Source organism: Perca fluviatilis, chromosome 17 (assembly GCF_010015445.1).
Source record: "Perca fluviatilis chromosome 17, GENO_Pfluv_1.0, whole genome shotgun sequence".
Lineage (NCBI taxonomy): Eukaryota > Metazoa > Chordata > Actinopteri > Perciformes > Percidae > Perca > Perca fluviatilis.
The window spans coordinates 264,905-289,614 of record NC_053128.1 but is presented as its reverse complement, the minus strand read 5'-3'; the positions used below and the strand labels follow the sequence as shown (position 1 = coordinate 289,614).

General features: G+C 41.8%; 1 protein-coding gene across 1 annotated transcript; it reads right to left on the bottom strand.

Annotated features, from left to right (window-relative positions):
• Positions 1 to 606: 606 nt before the first annotated feature.
• On the bottom strand, positions 607 to 24,226 carry ajm1 (apical junction component 1 homolog). The gene is made up of 2 exons (XM_039780812.1): positions 24,013 to 24,226; positions 607 to 4,816 (listed from the first exon to the last, which is right to left on the bottom strand). Exon 2 carries the CDS (start codon positions 4,760 to 4,762, stop codon positions 1,481 to 1,483), a length of 3,282 nt encoding a protein of 1,093 aa, XP_039636746.1. The 5' UTR covers positions 4,763 to 4,816; positions 24,013 to 24,226; the 3' UTR covers positions 607 to 1,480.
• Between the last annotated feature and the right edge of the window lie 484 nt (positions 24,227 to 24,710).

The window sequence follows — 24,710 nt, the reverse complement described above, 5'->3', positions numbered from 1 at the left end:
CACGCCCTCATACTCTGCTTCTGACTGGCTAGTAGTCCTTACCTAGGTACTGTCAGGGCACCCTCATACTCTGCTTCTGACTGGCTAGTAGTCCTTACCTAGGTACTGTCAGGGCAGCCCTCATACTCTGCTTCTGACTGGCTAGTAGTCCTTACCTAGGTACTGTCAGGGCACCCTCATACTCTGCTTCTGACTGGCTAGTAGTCCTTACCTAGGTACTGTCAGGGCAGCCTCATACTCTGCTTTTACTGGCTAGTAGTCCTTACCTAGGTACTGTCAGGGCAGCCCACATACTCTGCTTCTGACTGGCTAGTTGTCCTTACCTAGGTACTGTCAGGGCACGCCCTCATACTCTGCTTCTGACTGGCTAGTAGTCCTTACCTAGGTACTGTCAGAGCACGCCCTCATACTCTGCTTCTGACTGGCTAGTAGTCCTTACCTAGGTACTGTCAGGGCACGCCCTCATACTCTGCTTCTGACTGGCTAGTAGTCCTTACCTAGGTACTGAGCATGTGCGACTCCCAACAAAGATGGAACAGAAGTGAGATGTCTCTCTCTGTAGCTAAAACAGAGAGCTCAACACACAGGCGCTGCAGCAATGTGCAGTACAACAAAAATATGGTATTTTTTGAAAATTAAACCATGTAAACCTATTCTGATATAACCTCTAAATACAATTATAAACCTGAAAATGAGCATAATATGAGCACTTTAACTTCCAGTGTAGTACACAATAAGATTCCGTGCCTTTCTTTTCTTTCTTTTTTTCAAGTAGCACAAGTGTCTCTTCTTCAGCTTTCATTATTTTCTAATGATTTACTTTGCGACCAAAACTTTCAACATTTTATCTCAATTTCAGAAAAAACTTTCTTTACAGATGTGTATAATATAATATAATATAATATATAACAGAAACAACTCCTTCTACAGGAATGTGGTACTTAAGTCATGAAGCAACTTTGCATAGAAAGTATTTCTGTAGCTAAGAAAATAATGTTTTGTTTTTAATAATATTTTCAGCATGATATACCATTAAAGTCGCATATGAAAAATAGTCATGTAGTCACTTACAGAAATGGACTCTCTCATTAAAGAGGCTGAGTTTTAAAAACATGGTAATAATTGCTAATCATTTTTGCTAGTAATTTGCAAAAATCAAAATACCATAATGTCATCTAAGGTAATCCCTACTAAAGGGAATGTGTTGTAACAGTAAATGACCAGGATACAGATACATAACTTGTTTTGGATAAAAAGTAATTACTTGTTAAAATTATTAAAATAAATAATGTACTGTACTCATTCTGCACCTGACAGGAAATATTCTGAAAAAGAATAATACTGACCAAGCAGACATGAATATATATAATTTTGATAACAAAATACTTATCTACAAATGTTTGTAATTGGATTGATATATAAATAAGTGTAACAATATATATGTATTTCTATACATATATATTTACAACAAAAGGTGCACTTAAATAATGTCATCAAGGAGATGTGGGGTGCCTACCCAGTCCAACGTCCTGGGCTCAGAGGCAGCCATAATCATACACATAAACTGTTTACCGGTCCTCTTATCAATAGGATAAATAGTTGTGGGTGTGAACCTTCTGTTACTTTCCACAAACTCACAGAGCAGCTGATATACCCGTGGGTATTCATGGCGTAGGAAAACCCCTCGAATTCTTAACTCCCGTTGTATATTTATAAAACAGATTTCCCTAGCCTTCCTGCCTTCCTCTCCCTCTTTGTCAATATCTGCTGTTCCAGGGGGTGGAGTGAGTATAAGCGTTTCCATGTCACTTTCTTTCTTGTGAACCTTTCTCTCAGGGCTGAAGGAAGCCAGTGCTACCTTTGCATATTTTCTGACAGTTGGAGCTTGGTTCCTTGGCGATGGCCCGTCAGGCAATTGGTCACCAACAGCAATGGATACATTCAAGATAAAACATTCGTTAGGGTCGTACTCTTTACCAGCTTCCTGCAGCTCCTTACAGTACTCCCCTAGGTTGTCCTTGAAGCTTTCAAGCTCTCGGAGGGACAGGTATGTAGGAGACATATGTAGACTATCCAGGCCATACTGCAGGAAATTACTGGATGACGCAGGATTTGGAAAACCGAGGAACAGGACTCCTCTTCCTCGAGAAAGGTAGCCAACTTTCGCAATACGGGAAAAGGCTTTGTGGACGTCAACAGTCTCCCGGCAGTGTTTGATGATGTGACGGCATATGCTGCCAATTCTTCCATACAGGCAGCTTTCTTTATGAATGTCCCAGTCCTCCCTGCGACAGTTACGAGAGCAGTAGTAAGTGTAGCAGCTGTGGCAGGATTTAAAATATAGGCAAGCATTAAACAGGGTCTCTGTCCTCCGGCATTTGTTGTTAGAGCACATCATTGTATCATCCTCATCTGGGCTCTGGTCTGGGGAGCACTCATCGGCACTCTTCATTGCATCACTGGCCCCGTCCATGTCTCGAAAAGCATCAGGATTCATTCTTATTGACATTGGCTGTTTGTCAAGAGGAGCTGGTTCCTCTGTACATGCCCTTGAACTCTTCCTGGACAGAGACACTGCTTCTTCCTCATCAATTAACTTCTTTAGTTGATCAAGAATGTCCTCACTCGCCCTTCTACTGGGTGGCTTGTAATCTGTCACAAGATCTGCCAGAAGCTCATCAAGTTGTTCAAGGCTTTGCTGTAGGGAGGCATTGTCGTGTGTCTTCTCTTTGGTTGAGCTTTCAAAGTCACGCTGAGACAGTTCTGGACCCTGCTGGGTGCTTCTGGAGTCAAGGATGTCCCAACTGGCAGACCGTCCCTCCGCCTTATTAATTTTTCCTGGTCGAATGTCATTATCAGTGATTGTTATCTCTGGAGTGACAAACCAGAGTTTATTAGCAGTGCTCTTTGATGTCTCTGTTGGGCTTTTGTCAATTAGTGAGTTATCAGACAATGATAAGGCTGCATAGCGTCTTGGTGAACTGGAAAGATTTACTACCACTGGTTGTGGTTTGTCACCTGTAGCTGCTGCAGGCTTCCTTGAGTCAAGTAGATCATCATAGCTCTGACCCCGCTGTACAGGAAGAGGCTGTTCCTTCTCTACACGAGAGTTGAGAATATTGTCCCATGACCTTGAGTACGATTTCGAATCTGTGCCAATTCTTTGCGGTTCTACACATGGGTTGGCATACCATGGTGTTAACGCAGGCTCTTGACGAACTCTGGTTGGAGTGACTTGAGATACATAAGAGGCAGGATTGGTGGAATAACCAGATGCATCTGAGCCATACCAGTCATCTGTTTGTGCCTGAATCACTCTAGCATGTCTCCGGCCCTCTGTGTAATACGCCCTTGCTGGGACATGATGCTCTGGTGGCATTGCATACACGTCATTGGAATAATAAAACCTTGGTGGAGCAGTCTGGATTTGATAAGACCTTGGATCATCGCCATAGAATATTCTTGTTGGAGGTGTCTGTATGATGTATGGCCCTGGTTCATTTGCTGCATAGGGTTTGGGATACCCTGTCTGCCCAGAGTAAGGATAGGGCTCCATCTCAGGATAATAGGGTCTTGTAGCTACAGCATGCACCATTCGAGTCCTTGGATCTTGTACATATTGCACTTTTGGAGTATATGTTTGTCCTGGTGTGTAGCCTTCGTCATGAAAGCAAGAACTTGGTTGGGGAGGAGCAGTAGTAACATATCTCCCTGGGTCATCTGCATAAAAGAACTTGGTTGGCACATTAGGACTGGAATGAGCTCTGCGCTCCCTACCATAGTAATCACCTGATGAAGGCATTCTTTGCAGGGGAATCTCCATGGGTTGAAGGCAACTATTTGGCATGCTGCGGGAATATTGATAAGCTTGCCTACCCTCTGTACCTAACGAATCAGTTGGAGTTGGTGTTCTTGAGTAGGTGAAATAGCGTGGTACAGTCAGACTCCTACTTCCCCCACTGTGGTGCCTCTGCCAGGGAATATCTACATGAGGTGTAGCCTGTTTCCGTCCTTTATGATGTAATGCTCCGTCATCAGGTTTGATGTCCACCCGACACCTGACATGAGGGCTAGTTGCTGGTTTATCCAGCCCTCCATCCTCAGAATTATCAGCAGCATAGTGAGGTGAGTATCTACTGCTGTCACCTATTTGAGGCTGCAACTTAATGGGATGGACATCATGCATATGAGCCCTAGTTGCTGCATGGGAGGACTCCCTACGCGGTGATACTTCTGGTCTCCAGCGAGAGTCTCTTGGAGCCCTTTGGGACTCCCTGCCCTTCCTCCCAGAAGATGAGGACCCGTCAAAAGACACAGGGGTGAGACTGGTCTGGACCCTAGGGGCACTTTTTGACCTGGTCCTTCTTTTTTGTTCTGGGACAACAACTTCACTGGTCATATCTGCAGCTATTGGTTGAGGAGTTAACCTATGGCTGAAAATGTCTGGAGCAGAGAAGCGGTATCTCTGCTGGCGGCCCAAAGCATTCCAGGCAACATCTGGGTTGGCTGCATACCTATCAGCCTTCTTGTATGGGGACTCCATTGAGTATTTTTGTGGTTTTGGGTACTCCAATGACTTATAGTCAAAGGTTCGGCAGTGCCTCTTATTGACTTTGCTCTTACTGTCCTGCAGTGTGCTGTGATTTATAGAATCACATTGTTTGGAGGGTTGCAAGGACTTGTAGTGTGAAGAAATGGGGACCACTTTAATATCTTGATGCACAGTTGATACCAGTATGTTAGGAGTGTCTGTGCGTGTCATCTTAAAGGAGCTCCTCTAGTTTTCTCCATTAAGTTGCTTTAGTGTTGATGTTGCCTGGAAAGGTACACAAAAGAATTTTAATTAGTGACATTTATGTAAATGGGTGTATTTATATATTGCTTTTCTAGTCAACTACTCAAAGTGCTTTTACATAGTTTAGGCACCATTCACACATTTGATTTAATATGACATGAACAACAACAATCAAATTGCCAGGTGTTGTTGTGGAAGACAACTCTGTTTCGCTCGTTCTCTCTTAGCATGGCGATCTCTCTCTCTCTCTGTCCTTTTTTAAATGAGCCAGGAAGTCAATAGGAAAGCCTAACTTTAACTTTAATGTTATTAAACAAAGAGAAATGCTGTCCCCTCATCCTAAAATGGTCCTAAATCAATACTTCAGTACTTCCTTGTTTTATGAATAAAGCGGTACACAAGTTAAAGTAGACGCACAATTGTGTGTTTGACCAACCAGCGACGGTCATCCCTCTACACCCCGACCCAAAGCTTCCTATACTTTCAGAAAATACTAGTACCCCTGAAAAGGTTCCTGGTCTCTGGGGAAAGTTCATGCAGTCGAAAAAGGGCTTTATTGGTTGGTTGTGGTAGTTTGCCATGGGTCATAGCAATTTTCCAGCAAAGGCAGGGAAGAAGAAGACAGATACTGTTAACAGTTTAACTGATTTAATTCCTGTTTCTAAGGAAGGAAATGCACTCAGCACTCTTGTTAGAACTCAGGGATATGTACAATGTATATTTTGCGAGAAACACTGAATGTAAGCAGAAAATTAGTTTACAAGAAAAAAGCTGCTGAGCTTTGAGCAGGCCCAAACTTCTGCTATATGTCTGTATCTCTCAGGCATGAAAATGGGTCAGGGGTGAAAAAGGTGAGAAGGATATTACCCCTCTAGGGGGTACCGGGGGCATGCTCCCCCGGAAGAAATTTTTAAATATTCCATATTTTAAAGCATCAATCTGATGCATTTTGAGATGCATTTTTTGCCAACCAACAGTGTAATATTTCAATATGCACTCAGTAAAGTTAATTTGACTGGCAAAACAGTTAGTTTTGACATTACACAATAATAAATAATAAAAGTCTATGTTATGGATACATTTTTACTTCTTCCAGCCATATGTTAAATAAAGAGTCAATGTGGATTTACATATTGCAATAATATCATAATCCTACAATGAATCATTGTGAAAACTAAACTTTACTACTTTGGCCAGGTCATCATCAAAAAGGCGAATTAGTACATTCATGATTTTGTCCATGTTGATATTAGCTGCTTTATTTACATTTATTAAAAATGTCGCATTGTTTATCTTTTCATATAGCTAGACGTCTAGACTCTGGGACAAGGCCGTTATGTTTAAATACCTGCCATGCTGATTCCAAACAGACAGCTTTGTCAAGGCAGTTTGGGCTTCAGATAGCTTTTACAAATCATGTTCCACTATGAACGTGCACACACATATTGTTTGTATCACGGTCGGTCAGTAAAGGCGCAGTCGCAGTCGCAACGGTAGCGGTCGTTGCCGGTAACGTACTCGTATGACAGAGTGCATGGACCGAAGTTTTGTGACTAGCAAGCACTGTCTTACCGCTGCTGCCATCCAGTGTCTTCCTTCAACATGCCCTGCAGAAGCAAGCACCCGGCACCGAGTGCTTAACGGCTTCCTGTCTCCACCCTTTTTCTCTTGTCCTCTATTCATGCCCAGCGCCATTTACTTTCTCAACTACTTTCTCAACTAAAGCTGCCTGTATCTACATGCTCCAAGTTTGATAAATTTTGCCTCCATTTTTTTTAGCCGCGTTACCACGGAGACCACATCGGCACCGCACTCTGACATTTTGGCAAAGACCCACCCTACTTTGCATCTGATTGGCTAGAACTCGTTTTATTGGTTGGTGGAACTCGTTTCATTGGTTGGTGGAAGTTCGATGACTGGTTAAATCCAGCGCATCAAACCCCCCCTTCCCCCCCTTAAACATTTTCACATTGAATCTACACGATTCACGTAGGTCACCTATTTTGGTTTCAAAGCGGCGAATTTCGCAGAAAGGTGAGTGATTTTCATGTCCGATCTCTGAATATGCTGCTGCTAATCCAAGAGTATTGGAGTCTGATTGGCCTGAGGAGGGCATCAATTCCAAATTTCAAAGTCCAGTTTTGATTTTGTCAAGTCAATGTTTTATTAAGACTAGAAAGTAAAGCTACAGACAAGATTGAAAGCAAATCTATTTACACACACCACTCATGGTTCATTGTTCTTTGTTATTTGTGCTGCTTATACTTCTATACTTGTGAAGACCCTCAATGATATAATGCATTACCTAGCCCCTAACCTTACCTTAACCATCACAACTAAATGCCTAACCCCAACCTAATACTAAGCTCACTGTCCTTGTGTTCATAAGAATTTCAGTGCAACTCTATGTATATGTCCATGCCACACACAGGAGAACTGGCTATGGCTAAAGTGAATCACATTTACCTTCAGACAATGACAATGATATGTTAGGTTCTCGGTCATCACCTGTACTGTACCTTAATATAGGCTAAGTGGACTGGTGATTTTGGTGTTCTCATCTAGAAATGCGTCTGTTTCTGTTGTCAGACAGTGAAACAAAATGGAAAATAGTGATTTGATCGCTGTTAAAGGCATACAGTAGATTAAACACTGCTTTGCCAAGAAATCAATTAAATCATAATTGTATATTCAGGTCAGCCATCTGACAAATCAGCATACAGTAAACTACAGGTTTTCTTAGTGCCTGTGTCTGAGCAGGCTTACGTCATCCTTTTCCAAAAGCTGTATTCCTCATACCCACACGTAAATGTAAATGCTGTTCTGTTTAGATTTATCCACTCTGGACTCTGGACTCTGCACTGTTTAAAAATCCTGGAGTGATTGTCTTTTTCAAATATTCTATACAAATGGCCTATATGTGATTACCGCACGGAGGCAGTGAATAATGTTAACATTAAATGGACCGTGGCCTACCACTCTTGTGGATTAGCTACTGTATCTGGTTGGAAGAAGCTTTTTGAAACCTAAAATATCTATTTCGTATGAAGTTTAACCACCAGTTGCTTTTTCTATGAGCAGCAAAAGGCTGAGTACATTGTGGCCCTCTGTGTCCCACTGTGACCAGGCTGCTGTCGAGAAGCAAATCATTCACCATTCTATGACTGACTTTATTGTTGTTCAACGCATTCTCATAAATGGGTCCGGTCCGTATGATATCGTGAATTATCGTGAACACTAATAATTTTACATTTACAAATGTACACCGCCCAATGGCATGATGGGTAACATTATAGCTGCTAGCCTAGCTAGCCAGGTGGCATAACGTCTGTTAAGCTGGGAGAGGCTCCGGTCGGTACTGCACATTCAAAAACTGAGAAGAAAGTTAGCTAGAGGATGAAGAAAGACTGGAGCTACACCAGAACAACATTTGCTCAAGAGAGGAGCCCTCTGTTGTTCCCAAGTTTTTTGTTTCTAAAAAAATCTGACATAATTTAGCCACTGTTGTTGCCCGTCGCTCTACGTTACTCGGCCATGCTAATGTTACTGTGCTAACGTTAAAGACATGTCACTTCAAGCATGTAGCGGAGCACCATTATGAATGCAATCCACCTAGGGTCCCGCTACAGACCGCTGAGAAAGACGGGTTCAGAGCAATGATTAAAACTCTGGATTTAAGATGTCTTGCCTCGCTGAAATACGTCCGCCAACCTGCTAACGTTATTCAAACAGCGAAGGAGGCTGACAGCGGAGCTACATTCAGTCCCCCACTACAACCACACTACAACAACCTAACTGACCTGTGGCCAAGGTAGTGTTTATACAGTACTAGCTTACAACTATTTGGTTTTGAAAGGGAAACAATGTTAAAGTTGTTTGTATGTGTAGGCTATTCATTCAATTTGAGTTTATTTTACTAATTTGCAATTTGCACAATAAAAATAGTTTAGCTTCTGTAACTGTTTGATGGATTCTCCTTCATATAAAGGTATTGTATAATGTTGTGGAGCCAAACCCTTTAGTAATAAAAGATTTTAGTAAACATGATGACATTAACATGGTTTTGTGATATTCTATGTACTCCTGACAGTAGAATAAGCCATTATAAACCTATATAAAGGTGGCCCATTATTGAAGGCCCATTATTGTTATTTATTTAAATTTATTTTAAGAAGTTTGATTACATTATATTTTCGATGTGAATGCATAATTGTTTTTTAAATAACAAATAAATAAGAATTCAATACATTTCATCTATGTTATTTTGTCTTTGTTAGGAAAGTCTGGTGCCTTTAGTCTCTTCCACATGGTGGAAGGAAGGTATAAGGAGGAAGGTATACAATTTATTATTAATTCAGCAACGGTATCGGATCGGTATCGGGTATTGACAGATACACAAAGCCCTGGCATCAGTATCGGTATCAGGACTGAAAAAGTCGTATTGGTGCATCCCTAGTTTAAATTAGGCACCAAAACGACCAGTTAAGATTAGGAAAAAGATTGTGGCTTGGATTAAAACACGCATTTCCTGAGTGAAAGTTTTCCCCAGGAAGCAAACTCCCTGGATTGAAAGTCCTGTATGTTAACGCCCAAACATCCACAACATAGATTTCACTGAACGTAGTCATAAAGCAAAAATTTCTCAAGCTTTTTGTCGGCAAATTAGTTTATTTTGGCGTGTATTAGTGTAAGTCAAGGTTTAGCCAAAGGCAGTAAAAGCTTTTAATTTGGTGCCAGTCATTCATGAATTGTAGCCCAGTGAATAATAAATGATGCCATTTGGTGCCTCTGATCACACTGACTGCACTTACAATCCACATGAATTTAACATATGATTTAGAAGGCAGCAGTTAAAAGTGCATGTGTGCAATCTTAAAAAATTTAGTTGAGTGGTGGGATTTGTCTACGATCAGCCACATCAGAGAAGAAACTTGGTGATTCTGAACTAGTAAAAGTCATTAATAAAGTGATGACATAGTTAGATGTTTACCAACGCTGTAATAATTCAACAAAAATGATTTGGGGGCCTGTTAGTTATAAAATCATGATCTGTATTTGTATACAGAAGCGACTTTGAGTTCGTGAAAAGCGCTATATAAATTAAATGTATTATTATTATTATAACTGTTTGTAAAATGAATACAGGGAATGAAAGAGTAGAATTACAAAGATGCAGGAATTAAAAGACGGCTTCCATAATAATAAACAATACAAACTGCTGCAACCTGTGTGGACCCCCGCAAGGAAAGGAGCTGACCGAGATTGAGCAACTGGTGGAACAGACGCTCAGCCCGCAGCAGATGGAGGATGATTATGGGGTTGACATGGCTGATGTCTTCCTAAAATCCTGTGGCAACTGCAGCCAAGTGCACATTTGTAAATGTCCTTTTAAAAGAGTGCAACTGTCAGAGTGTAGTAACAGTTCAGTAAAGGTCATGTTTGAATTGAATGTTCACAAACAACAACAGGTCTTGCTCCTGTCCACCGTACTGTAAATGCTATCAGCACACAGAGAGAGTGTTTAAAGTTTGGTGGACTGGATATAACTGGAAATGGATCCAATTCAAAGCCATCTCCAACGCTGCTCACTATATTCATGAATGCTCAATCAAACACATCTCGTCTTATTGGCACCATCCTCTCTGGAATATGAGTAATAGACAAGTCCTCCAGATTAATAAACAAAATACACATAGAAATAGAAATATAGGGGCAACCTCTAACTCACCCAGTAAGAGCGTTCGGCCCATGTTAGCGAGTCGTGCAGTGGCGCAGGGTTCAAATCTGACCTGCTGCATTCGCTGTGAGTAAAGTTTTACAAAGAGGTTTGTTTTTTTGCATCCATCGAAAGAGCAGATGTGTATGGAACTGAACATATATTTCAGTAGTTATTCATAGTTTTCATTCATGTGCAGGGTTAGGCATTGTTTTGATTTTTAAAATTCTGATTCCAATTCCGATTCTTCCTTTTGATTCCGGTTCTTTGAGGACTGGAGTTGAAATGGGTCACATGTAGCCTGACGTGGTCATACTCAGATTCTAGTCAGAATATGAGTCTGAAACCGCTCCATTGGGCTGTGATTATGGGGCGTGTTCCAAACGAACCAGGAAAAAAAATGCCTCTGCATTCATTGGATAGACCTACATCCAATCAGAGCAACGGAACTCAACTCAACTGTCAACAGAACTCAACACTGTGTATCGTCTCCATAGCAACCACTCTTTGCACAATGCATTTGTTCTAACTTCCGACTTTTAGACCTTTTTGAAGCTGGATATATCATTTGTTGCGTGTAAAGATAAATGTGGATAACGTTAGTGATAGTGACATGCTCGCTACAGTCGCATTTCTAGAGATGAATCGGCGAAAACACGTTTTATTTCTCTGATTCACGGCTTTGTTCTAGCGCCGCTGGGCGCTCCCTCTCTTCAGTCTCTCTCTATGTCTCTCCACCATATAACACTCTCTCTCTTCAGTCTCTCTCTATCTCGCTCCACCATATAATGCTCTCTCTCTTCAGTCTCTCTCTATGTCTCTCCACCATATAACACTCTCTCTCTTCAGTCTCTCTCTATCTCGCTCCACCATATAACGCTCCCTCTCTCCAGTCTCTCTCTATGTCTCTCCACCATATAACGCTCTCTCTCTTCAGTCTCTCTCTATCTCTCTCCACCATATAACGCTCTCTCTCTTCAGTCTCTCTCTATCTCTCTCCACCATATAACGCTCTCTCTTCTTCAGTCTCTCTCTATCTCTCTCCACCATATAACGCTCTCTCTCTTCAGTCTCTCTCTATCTCTCTCCACCATATAACGCTCTCTCTCTCTTCAGTCTCTCTCTATCTCTCTCCACCATATAACTCTCTCTCTCTCCAGTCTCTCTCTATCTCGCTCCACCATATAACGCTACCATGCTTTCGGGCAGTTGTTGAGGCTCCTCTGCTGAGGATTTTAAAATGAATGCGCTGTCGATATCTTCTGTAACAGACGCGATGGTGGAATCTACACATCTCAACAAATTCAACCCAAGCGTTCTTTGGTGACGTGATTGATTCTGTTACTGTTGATCATCTGTCCGACAATCTGATTGGTCCGAACAGATCCTGTTCGGGCAATAATTGCTTCTCAGCGGAGCGACTCCAGACCGAACTTCCCGACCTCGAATTTTGTGGGCGGGGCTAAGTTCGGCTGGCATCCAGGCTAGGTCACATGCTTATTTCCTCCTTAACCATATTATTATATTCAGATAATAGTTCTTTGTGATAGATCCGTTGAACATGACGCTTGGTGGTTTTCCACTGTCGTTCAGTGAGTGGTGTCATTTAACCATTGGGATGAAGTGACAGAGAGCCACTTTATCCAAAATTGATGAGCAATATGTGTTGAAGGAGTGGACCAGACAATTAATGTCAGTATTATAAGACAACACTGCACTTTGGTCAAAAGCTGCAAAAAACTTCTCAGCTGAGAAGCGATTCAAGATGCGAGAACAGCTTATACGTTTACTGTGCCGTAAATCTAAATTAAAGGACAGGCTAAATAAAATGCAGTCGTGGTCAGTAACATGCAGCTCCTCAGAGCAAATAGAGTCAAGATTAAGACCAACCGTAAAAACAAGGTCCAAAGTATGACCCCCAACGTGTGTGGGACCAGACACGTGTTTGATCAAATTAAAAGACTCAGTGACATTAACAAAATCTGCCGCAAAGGTGCAAGAAATGTCATCGAATATGAATGAATATTCGAATATTCGAATATTAAAGTCACCAACCATAACCAGATTTTCCAACCCAGTAATAGAGGACAAAAGATCACTGAATTCAGAAATAAAAGAACTGTTTGAACCAGGGGGTCGGTAAATTAAAATACAATAAAACTGATTTGAACTACCAACTTTGGTCACCTGTAGTTCAAATGTGGAAAAAACCCCAATTGTTACTGTCCGACTTTGAAAGCAGTTTTTATGTATACAGGTATACTTGGGGTCTTTGTTTCGTCTTCTTGCTTAAACTGTAAGATTTATAGTAAAAATGCTAATTTATGACAGAGAGGCCCAAAAAAAGACACTGAGTGGCATTTAAAACGACGATGGAATTGTATCCAGATCTTTAAAGTGGACATACAGAAAGTCCCATCAACATGGTTCTTATATCCCTGCAACACTGACACTCACTTCCACTCATTTATACTGTATACAGATATTTAGTGTGTTAAAATCTTGTGAACATAATAAAACCTCTGTTTAAAGGGTTAAAAATAAGATGTAATTGTATTTGAGTATGGCCTGTTATAGGCTTATGCCTTTCAGCCACAGATGTCTGCATGAAGTGAGCTTCGCACGCTTTACAAGTGGCTTCTGAGGGTGTGCACATGACATTACTGAAAGTAAGACTCCTAGTGCTGATACTAATGCAGTCTAAAGTTTACAGGTAAGGTTTTTCATTCCTCTGTAACACCTTGAATGGAAACAATAAAAATAAGGGCTGGTTATTGCTTCAAACTGGTCCCTCCTTCAAGAGATAGTGAGTGACTATCCAGTGTAATGGATGTCACTTCTCCAGTGGAAGTGTAATAGTTACTTCTGGTCAGTGATTATTGTGAGCACTGTTTTTATGGTGCATTGTGGGTATTTTCTATGAAGCTGAACTCTCAGTGCAGTGCAACACTGCACAATTGGCACTGAACACCCTAGAACATGTCTCTCTGGGCAGAACTAATTCATCTTCTCTACACTTACCCTCCCCCAACATCAACATTTAACCCTACACACTGATTCCCCCATATAATACTGATACATTTACACTTTGGGGGGAGCTCTGTTCCACAGTTGTATATGTGCCAGGAGGATGGGGGCATAGTAAGTCGGCAATTTTGTCTTTTTGTCATCATTCCTCCTGCTCATACTGGCCACTAAAAGATCTCTTGCTACTGTAATTCCAATTAGAGACTAAATCTTAAGCCCTCATCTTATGCAGAAATATATTCCAAAGTTTATCTGAATGTAATATGAGGGGTAATCAAATCGAATCGATATCTTTTAGAGTGACAGTCTGTTTAGTATAAAATCCCCTCTTAATGGTACCAGAAAAGGAAGTTTAGCTAATACTCAAATTTTATATCATACAAGAGCTTCTGGTCAAATGGTAGTGATTCAATTCAATTACATTTTATTTATAGTATCAAATCATAACAATAGTTATCTCAAGATACTTTACAGATAGAGTAGGTCTAGACCACACTAAATTTACAGTGATTTACAAAGACCCAACAATTCCAATGATTCTTCCCTGATGCGCTCACTATTTAAAACATAATAGATGTAAGAGTAAACCTTATGTTGAAGGCTCTGTTTTATGATAAACTTTGATTTAGATCCCATATCTTGCCTTCTCTTAGGTAAGATTTTTGTTGTTGTTGCATTAAGGTGTATCAAGAAGATGTAACTAGGGATGTCAAATCAATCAAATATCTGGATCGAGTATAGGGGATGATGGGACCTATTTGTTCAATTCAATTCTGTTTATATACTATTGCATACTGTTTGAGTGTTGACACATTTGTTACATTTTGTTTAACAAATGTAGGAAAGCAATGTTAAAGTCACGCCTCATGTTGCCTTACACATACAAGAATGATCCCAGTCACTTCGAAACAGGCCTACATCTTATTAATTATTATTATACAGGTATTGGATTGGCAGTAAGGTGTAGGAGTATCAAGACGATGTAATGTTTGCAGTAAATTGTATCATGACGATGTAAAGCTTCAGTAAGGTGTATTAAATGACGTATTTCAGAGAACACTAGACAGTGAGTTTAGAGAAAGGGGAAAATAGACCACTATGTTGCTCCTATCAAAAATTAGGTCATATGTCATTCTCAGCTCTCCTGCTCATACAGCTGGTATGGTGAGTCAGTCAACTAACTATACACCCTGTGTCCAAAAGAAAGGCAGTGATACTTAGCAACATGCTAAAAATGGGTAGCAAGCTCCATTATATTTCAGTCAGTGAGCTATGCTTTGTTAGTGTTCTGTCACCCATAGCACCGCACATAAAGAAGCTGTTAGTTTAGGGTCAAATAATTGGGCCTTTCAAGCCTGAGAGGATATGAAATTATCTTATTCAGGTCCCTACAACATTGGGCCCATAGAGTGTAAGTGTGCTTTAATCTTGACCTAAAATGGTACCCATTCACATGACTAGAACACACGTCATACCAGTGAAACTTACGGAGGCCCCCTGGGGTCAGCTGAAAAAAAAAACTAAACTGTGCGCACAGAATAAAAATCCATTCCCTCGGTTTTATAAACGTGAGCAAAGTTAGAAAGATATTCACAGATTTTTACTCTATAGCGAAATGTTATTAAATCACAAACAACGCATCTTTCCTACTGTAGTAAGGTTAACAACGAGCTACAAACTCATTTTTCATCAGAATGAGCCGTCCTCCGACCTGGAGAAATAACATTGGTCTCTACGAGCAGCTTAAAGTGCTAAGTTTGCACTAGCCAGTTGTGTTTTAAGCTCGTTTTTTTTTCTGCTCGTGGCTCTCTGCTGGGCGGCGCTCTCAGTGAGCTACGTGACAGATGCCATGATATGGATGAGGACTGGCGGGTTTAATCCGCCTACCTACACAGGCAGACACACAGCTGACAACCACGCAGGTGGATGGGGTGGAGACGGGCTATACACGCCGCGGGCCGCTGTGTACTTGGTTGGTCCCGAAAGCGGTTTCAGGACAGTGGCTGCATGTGTGCACAACAATGCACAGAACATCAACACCGGTACAAGTCTGCAGCTGCCCACGGACACGGAATGCGAAAGGTTTGTCAGAGCCTCCCGGACGGGTGAACTGAGACTCCGTGGTCTGCTTGTCGGTTAACGGTTAATGATTGGTTAACATTTTATTTCATTGTGCTTTCTTTTGGAAGGCTGATTGACTCCTGCGGTCAATGAGGTAAACGCTAGCTATCAGTAAATATAAGTAACATGGTGGCTGGCGCTCCGGTTTGTGTGTGTGTGTGTGTGTGTGTGTGTGTGTGTGTGTGCATCGCATCAACCACCATGCCCCAAGCTAAAGCCAATGAGAATGTGCCCCATAATTAATTTTGTCTTAATGCAAGTAGACACAGCTCTAAACTGTGGCACACTTTCTTCCAGTTCCCATGGTGAAAGTTGTTTTCCCACTAAGAAGATATCATGGCCCTGTTTGCCTTTATTGACGGGTCTGCTAGGGGGCCTTGGGTAAAAATGAAGCTGAATAAAACCCATCCTGCCATTCTTGGACTTTGGTAAACACTGAATATTGTCTCATATTCCTTCCGTATATTGTCTCTGTGACCTTTACAAAGTATTTTCTATACATGAACACATGAAGGCAGGGGTTTCTCATTCATTCTAAGCATAGAAAGGGTACATACAGTGATACACAGGTTTGTATGCTCTCTGATCTGTCTCCTTTTAATATTAATAATAATAATAACACATCTTATTTGATGCCGCCTTTCAGGACACCCAAGGTCACCTTACAGTAGATTAAAACATGCTCATTCTGATAAAACAGCGAGACCTTTGGATCATGATTGTTCCTAATTCCACTGGACTAGCCTCTAGGATCACATGGCTCAGCCTCTTGACCCCGTTACATGTGACTAGGCTAGCTGACTCTTCAGCTGTATAAATGCTGTTTCCTGCTCCATTTCCTGCATCCATTTGCACAATTACCTCATGAGTCTCTTCAATGCTTCTGATGGAGTGGCCACATCAGGGATAAATCTGCCACTGTAGTTCACCAGCGCCAAGAGGGCTCGATGGTGTTTTAAGCCCCCAACGTCGACTTCAAGGCAGCGCTGCGACTGTCGACTTCAAGGCACCTAACCCTAACCGTTGCCTAATCCTAGTGCCTTCCAGGCAGCGCTGCCTGGAAGATGACATTTGGGGCTTAAAACACCAAACACCGCCAAGAGGCTTCATGCTTCAGCATCATTTCCTGGTTGGTCTGTGTTCTCTACTAAATCAATCTTTGATTTGGTTGCACCAATACTATTTCACACATAATGTAGCCCCTAAACCCAAGTTCAGTCTGAAAGAATTGACACTTCTTGTTATTGAGCTAACTGCTGTTCTTGTAATCATCATGCTGTTGCATAGTTCTCCCTGAACAATGACAGGGTTTCTTCAGGTTTCACCAAGTCAAATGTATGAGTTTTTAAGACCTTTTTAAGACTATGAATAAATGAATAAAAGACCCTCACAACATCAAGAACAAAGTCAGATGTCAGAGTCCGGAAACATTGTCTGAAACATTTCCCCGATTTCCTCATTGGCATTATAGGACTGGTGTCTAGTGCAGTATAAGTTGCGTGTTGGTCTCATTTGTAGTTGTAATACAGACTAGAATGGACTAGCGACAGAAAGAACTACAACACCACAGAATTAAAAAGAAACATTGTAAAGCGCTGCAGAAGCATTCCAATGAGCATTAGAAGAAGGGAAATTAAGACCTGTTGAAACTTATTTAAGACCTAGAACACAATACTCAGTGAATTTAACACTCAACAGATAAACACTCAAACACATTTACACTCTGATGGCGTAGCATCAGGGTTCAGTGTCTTGCCCACAGACACTTTGACATGGGACTGCAGGACCAGGGATCAAACCACCAACCTTCCGATTGGCAGGCGACCGCTCTACCACTGAGCCACAGCCACACCTTTAGCGTACATCTAAAGAAACTCTGCGCTGCAGTCATTTATAGCACCATAGATCTGTGTGTCAAAACTGACTAAGACTTCAGGGCTATCTGAAGCTCACTACACAAATTCACAGACATTCTTTTTGTAATCGTGCCCTCTGTATCTCAAAACTATAGCATCTAATATGAGATCTCCATATTACAATTTCTAAATGTATGGGTCAGATTATTCATCATATGAATCAAGTTTACTGTGATTTGGAGTTGTGCCCCCAACCCCATTGTCAATACGTAATTTTGATTATGGATGATTCTGTAATCCCTGTAGCTGTTTTTTAACATGTTTTTCTATATCTGTGCATAAGTTATGATTTAAAGTTATATAGCTCTAACACTTGGTTATGTTTAGAAACATATTGAGGTTATGATTTAAAAAATGTTATGTATGTTGGATTTTGACAGAACACAAACTCCCACCTCCTGCATGAAAGGTATTAACGTTACAAGCACTATAATCCTCTTCACCACCCCCATATCTACTTTTAATAATGAACTTGGGTTAATGTAACCTTACCGCCATGCAGAACATTGGTATTGCTCAATGTTCTAACTGTGTTTTAAACAATATCTGCACAAATAAATATTGTTAAGGTACAGATAAGGTCAGGCAACTAAAACACTTGGTTAAAGTAAGAGGGAGAGTGTTGTTACCGTTTAATAAAAAGCAATGGATTGAGGCAGGCTTGTGAAACAAGCTCTGGTTTTACCCCTGAAAGTCAGATATTCTGCAAGCTCATCTACCACCCCAAGGTATGCAGGGAGGGGGCGACATAAAAGACACAGCACTCCATCAGCACTGAACATTGACTGCACTAAATGTGAATCATGAGCCACAGAATCACCCTTTATGAACATGATTTTTGCAGAGTGCAATTCGGGGGAATGCTAAACAGCTCTCCATGCTTTTCTTCATGTTTGTTACGGGCCATTTATTGGCCATCTGGGGGTGGAAGCATCGCGTCTAAGTAACTAATAAAAAATCTCGAAGGCTAGCTCTAAATAAATTGAAAAAAGAATTGATGTCTTTGAATGTACTGCCTGGCTTCCCTGCCCCCACTTCATGCCCCTGACCTGATTTGGTGTCACGGCTGGTGTGATCCCATCAGAGATGGCAAAAGTACTCACTTCCCGTACTCAAGTAGAAGTACAGATACTTGTGTTAAAAAATACTCGGGTAAAAGTAGAAGTACTGATTTAACTTCTTTACTCAAGCAAAAGTTACAAAGTACAGGTTTGAAAGATTGGGTAGTGTTTGGTTGAGAAGCCTTTATCTGTACCTGCATGCTAACGCAAGATAGGTGTAATCTGGGCGGCCAATGTTGGTCATTTCTCCCGGTCCCTTTACTGCTGGGACATGTCTTGTTGTGTAGTACTTGGTTTAGAAGCCTTTATTGGTGATTTTTCATAGTACGAAGTCCTGCTATATAGTCTGTTGCAGTAGCTCCAGCTTAAAGAGACAGGCGCTCATACAGAGTGTCTCATACAGAGGGTGAATACAGGTGCAGCAGCCATGGGCATTATGAAAAAAGTAGTGGGGTAGTTTTGGAGACATGCCTCTTTTTTATGGCAAAAACATTCCCCAAAATTATGCAAATGCCTATTTTTGAAAAGTAAGTGATGTAGTACAACCAGCAGAACACTAATTATCTGTGAGGTAAGTTTAGAGACACGACTCTATTTAATTATTAAAATATTAAATGTTTCTGGCAAAAGATATTCCCCAAAATTATGAATATGCTTATTTTTTTAAAGTAAGTGTTGTTGTACAACTAGCAGGAAACAAGTTATAATTGAGGTACCGTATTTTCCGCACTATAAGGCGCACCGGATTATAAGGCGCACCTTCAATGAATGGCCTATTTTAGAACTTTTTTCATATATAGGGCGCACCGGATTATAAGGCGCATAGAATAGAAGATACTGCAGTCAAACGGTTGACTGGGGTTGCGTTATGCATCCACTAGATGGAGCTGTGCTAAAGGGAATGTCAACAAAACCGTCAGATAAAGTCAAACTTTATTAAGCGTTCTGACAACTCCGTTCACTCCCTCCTTATAGCATTTAAATCTAAGTGGTCCGAGAAATGGCGATCGTCTCAACGTGGTCCCTGACATGTTGTCATTGGCTTGTCCGCTTCCATTGGCCATATCAGAGGCGAACCTGAACGGATTGGCTAATATGAGCTACCAATCGAAAGCTTAGAAGCTAGGGCATACGATGACGCCCACATCGATCATGTAGCAAGCTGGGCAGAGAAGCTAGCGGCGATGACAAGTGCGGAAATGGAAAACGCGTTTTTCCGTTGTGATTCGGCCAGAAACTTCAACATTGTGAGGCAAACAGATCGTTTTGGAATATAAAGCTTGGATATTACATTTCCTTGGACTTTTGTGGATTTATGAAAATCAAGTTTTGGCCAAAATACCACTTTGTTGCTGAAAGGACAACGAAATCAGGTATGGATGCACTCTCGACAGCTGCGCAGATTATGGCTGAATTGTTTTATAGTAAATTGTTTACTTTGTAACAGTTGTGTAACTGCTATAAATCATCGTATGCTTTGTATGTGGGCTTAAATTAATCATTAGAGGCTAAGCTTTCAATTGGTGTGTCGCATGGCTGTATATTTTGAATATTTAATGCTTTAAAGTTATAAAAACGCGAATGAGTGGAGGTTTTATCGAGGTTACAGCGACGCAGTGTCCCGTCAACGGGGCAGTGATCCGAGAGGTTGATCCATATATAAGGCGCTCCGGATTATAAGGCGCACTGTCGTTTTTTTGAGAAAATTAAAGGCTTTTAAGTGCGCCTTATAGTGCGGAAAATACGGTACGTTTGGAGACACTACCTTATTTAATCATTTAATTAATAAATATTTTTGTGTCGGTGTTGTAGTTTGTAGACGGTCCCTAAGGTGTTGTAGTTTGTAGACGGTCCCTAAGCACTCGTCTTAGTGCCGTCTCACCGCCGGCTGCTCGTAGAGACCAATGCTATTTCTCCAGGTCGGAGGACGGCTCATTCTGATTAAGAATGAGTTTGTAGCTCGCTGTTAACCTTACTACGGTAGGAAAGATGCGTCGTTTGTGATTTAATAACATTTCGCTGTATTGATCCCGGAAGTTCAAATCTGTGAATATCTTTCTAACTTATACCGAAGTTGAGCTCTGAGCAGCGCTTGCTCTGGCTGTCTTGAGCCTGCGTGTGTAGGGTGCGCGACTATACGTTTGGTCAATGTTTTCTTTCTTTCATTCCAATTTCAGGTCTGTCTGAAAACCGGGGACATTTCCTGGGACAGCTCCAGCCGGGGACAGGTCACCGAAACCGGGGACAGGTCACCGAAACGGGGGACGTCTGGTCACCCTAGAATTCAGGTGCAGCAGCCATGGGCATTATGAAAAAAAGTATGTTTTTTTAACATTAAAGTATGTAAACATATTCTAGTACATACACAAAATACAAGTATTCTCCTGAAAATGCTATATAATAGTTGCCCTTTAAAGCTACAGGAACTTGGTGTGCCCTTAACCTGGTAATAAGACACCTAAATGTCCAGCAACAGAGACAGGTCTGCAACTGCTGGTGACATCAAATTCAAATGATGTAGTCACTTGTCAAAAAAACAAATATGATGATAAAAGATATAATGTATAAGGTATAGCCTGAAAAATGAAAGAATCTGCTCTCATTAACCATTACTGTTGAAGAGACGAAGAAGCCAAACCCTGCAGACAGGGTTTAGATACTGCAGTGTCAAGACAACTATCATCCCCAGCCCCTTAAATGACTACAGAAATGATGAGGCAGGTGTAAGTATAGCCTCAAAGACACATCTGTGCAGATGGCAGACACATCAGAAAGCTTAAAAGGTTCAAGTCTACAAAGATATAAATACCCAGGTACTGAATTTTCCCTGTAAACATCCAAATTTTGATCAAAGACAAGAAAGCACAGAGAAACAGGATGCTGGTGTGCATGCTGGTTGAATCTATTTTTGCAGCAGTGAATTATGAGTGGCTGCTACTTTTGGAGCACTGTATTATCATGCCACCGAGGCACGGGGCACTTGCTTCTTTGGTTGGTCGAGCCATCCCATTAGTCTAGATTGAAATGTCCCAACAACTATTGGATGGATTGCTGGTTCAGCCTTCATATTCCTCTCAGGACTGTAATAACTTTGGTGATCCTCTGACTTTAATTTGTCAAATACTTCGGTTTATGACCAAACATATGCTAAATGAGGCCATTCAAATCAGCCTCAGCTGTACTTTGTGTTTCGTGAGCTTTCTTGAGAAAAAAACTGGATCAATTACATCTTGTTTTGGAATGATTGGTCATTATATTACTTGCATATGATTAAATTCAATTCAATTCAATTTTATTTATAGTATCAAATCATAACAGAGTTATCTCGAGACACTTTACAGATAGAGTAGGTCTAGACCACACTATAAATTCCAAAACCCCAACAATTACAGTAATTCCCCCAAGAGCAAGCATTAGCAGTGGCTATTGCGACAGTGGCGAGGAAAAACTCCCTTTTAGGAAGAAACCTCGGCAGACCCAGACTCTTGGTAGGCGGTGTCTGACGGGCCGGTTGGGGGTGTGATGAACAGTGGCGATAAAAGTCACATTAAAGATAATGGAACAGTGACTTCGAAGGTCATCGTGGAAGTTCATGTCATAGCAGGGCACATCGTGTCATACTGAGTAGTGCAGTCTCCTATACCGGATCCAGACTACTATGAACATCACAGCAGGGCGTTGCGGGATGTAACGTGGCGCTGCAGAGCACGGGTGGATGCGGTGGATGCGGCGGACGCAGCAGGACGCGGCCGGGAAAGAGATCAGATATCTGTTTAAGATTTTTCCTTCTTTTGATTCTTATTAATTATTAACCCAGAACGATTATTTATTGTTAGAATCCCAATGATTTACATAAAAGAAAAGAAAAAACTGATTTTGCTGAGTGCTTTCAGTACAAACAATTTAAAGTGAAATCAATTTCAATAGAGAGTGAGATATTTAGACAAACACCCCTCCCTTGTGAGTGTGTGAACTTGTTACAAGCAGCACTTCATTTTGTGTGTACTAGATGCCATATTGGGGACAAAAAGGGTGATCCCAGAAACTACAACTCCACAGACATGTATCCACACCTAAACTTCTCCTGTCCCACCACTGCATCACTTTCAGCAAGTCTTTATGGAGCTTTGAAGGTCACATTTTACCATCAAGTTCACATTTTTTGACTTTCAAAGCCATGGCACCACCTTCAGTGGGTCTTCATTGTTAGTCTTGTTTAAAACATATTTCAAGAACATGAGAAAATGAACTTTAGGAAAGGACAGGAATAAAAGTGACTAGTAACTCACTAGTTGATATGTTTGTGGGCCTTAGTGCTGGCGTTCTGCTGCTGTCTTCAGAGACATATGCAGACATATGCCTACCTTCTGCAGGCTGCCCACCTCACTGTATTAAATGAATAATACAAAGACAGTGCTGAAATAATAATCTTATCTCATAACCAACTGAGGCGAAAGTACCAAGCTAAAATCTTTTGTAGGCTACTAAAATACCACATGTGGTTTAATAGGCCTATCTATCTATCTATCTATCTATCTATCTATCTATCTATCTATCTATCTATCTACCTACCTACCTACCTACCTACCTACCTACCTACCTACCTACATACATACATACATACATACATACATACATACATACATACATACATACATACATACATACATACATACATACATACATACATACATACATACATACATACATACATACATACATACATACAGTGGCCTCTGTAGGCTAACATCTGGCTAGGCTATTCCACCGGTCGTCTCGTGACTAAATCAGAACAACGCACGCGACCTCCGTACCACTGCACCCATGCAGGGCTGAGGGCAGGGGGCAGGGGGCTGGGGGCTGGGGGCCTGTCTCCTTACACATGAAATGAACTTGGGTCGCTGAGCAGTGCATCCCGTCCGGACAAACGTCGCATTGCCGCGCTGAGCTAGCAAACACTGCGTAGTAGCTGCTGCTGCTGCCAGAGGCTGAATCCTGAATCCTGAATCCTGAATCCTGAATCCTGAATCCTGAATCCTGATGAGGATGATGTCAGTGTTCGACGGTGGGAACACATTAGTCCACAGCAGCCAGCGGGGAAATAGAACGCAATGAGCAGGACCAACCCCGTGCTTCCCTCTAGGTGCTCCAACATGCAGCCACTATCTCCCGATGCTTGCACGTATTCTGATAACGTCATGTGCACAGATCGGAACCGAACATAGAAACACAGGTCCATGTCGGGCTCAGTCTGTGCGACCATCGCGGCGATGTGAAATGAAACAGACATTCAGACGGGGCTGCAGATACAAGTGAGATGTGTAACCGGATGTGTGTTTCCCTGCAGAGTACACGGTAGCACACATCATGTCTTACCGCATGAGTCCGGACGGGCAGCCTCTGCTCATCCATGTTCCCGTCAGAAAGCGCTACGATAGATGGTGGCTTCCCAATGACGACATCGGACATGTGCAAAATCCTCCTCCCGACGCTACATCGTTGGTCGATTTCTGCGCAGCCCCGCTGCAACATCCACACCGTAACCACAACCTCTCTCTCTCTCTCTCTCTCTCCCTCCCTCTCTCTCTCTCTCCCTCTCCCCCTCTCTCTCCCTCTCTCTTCCTCTCTCTCTCTCTCTCCCTCTCTCTTCCTCTCTCTCTCTCCCTCTCCCTCTCCCTCTAGCTCCCTCTCTCTCTTTCTCCTTCTCCCTCTCTCTTCCTCTCCCTCTCTATCTCTCTCTCCGTCTCTCTCCCTCTCTCTCCATCACGCCTGCAGCAGGAGGAGCAGCTTCGGGAGGCTGTGATTGCCCCCGTCCTCCCTCCATCTGTTTGCCTGTGACGAACATATTTCCATAAGGAAATCTGTAGTGCACGTTCATTTTACATATCGTGCCACTATCAGTGGCCCTGCCCTCAGCGCCACCATCAGGGCTGGTTGTTGGCGATTACAGTTTTAACACACACACACACACACACACACACACACACACACACACACACACACACACACACACACACACACACACACACACACACACACACACACTGTTGGGGAAGTTTGGCCTAGCATGGTGA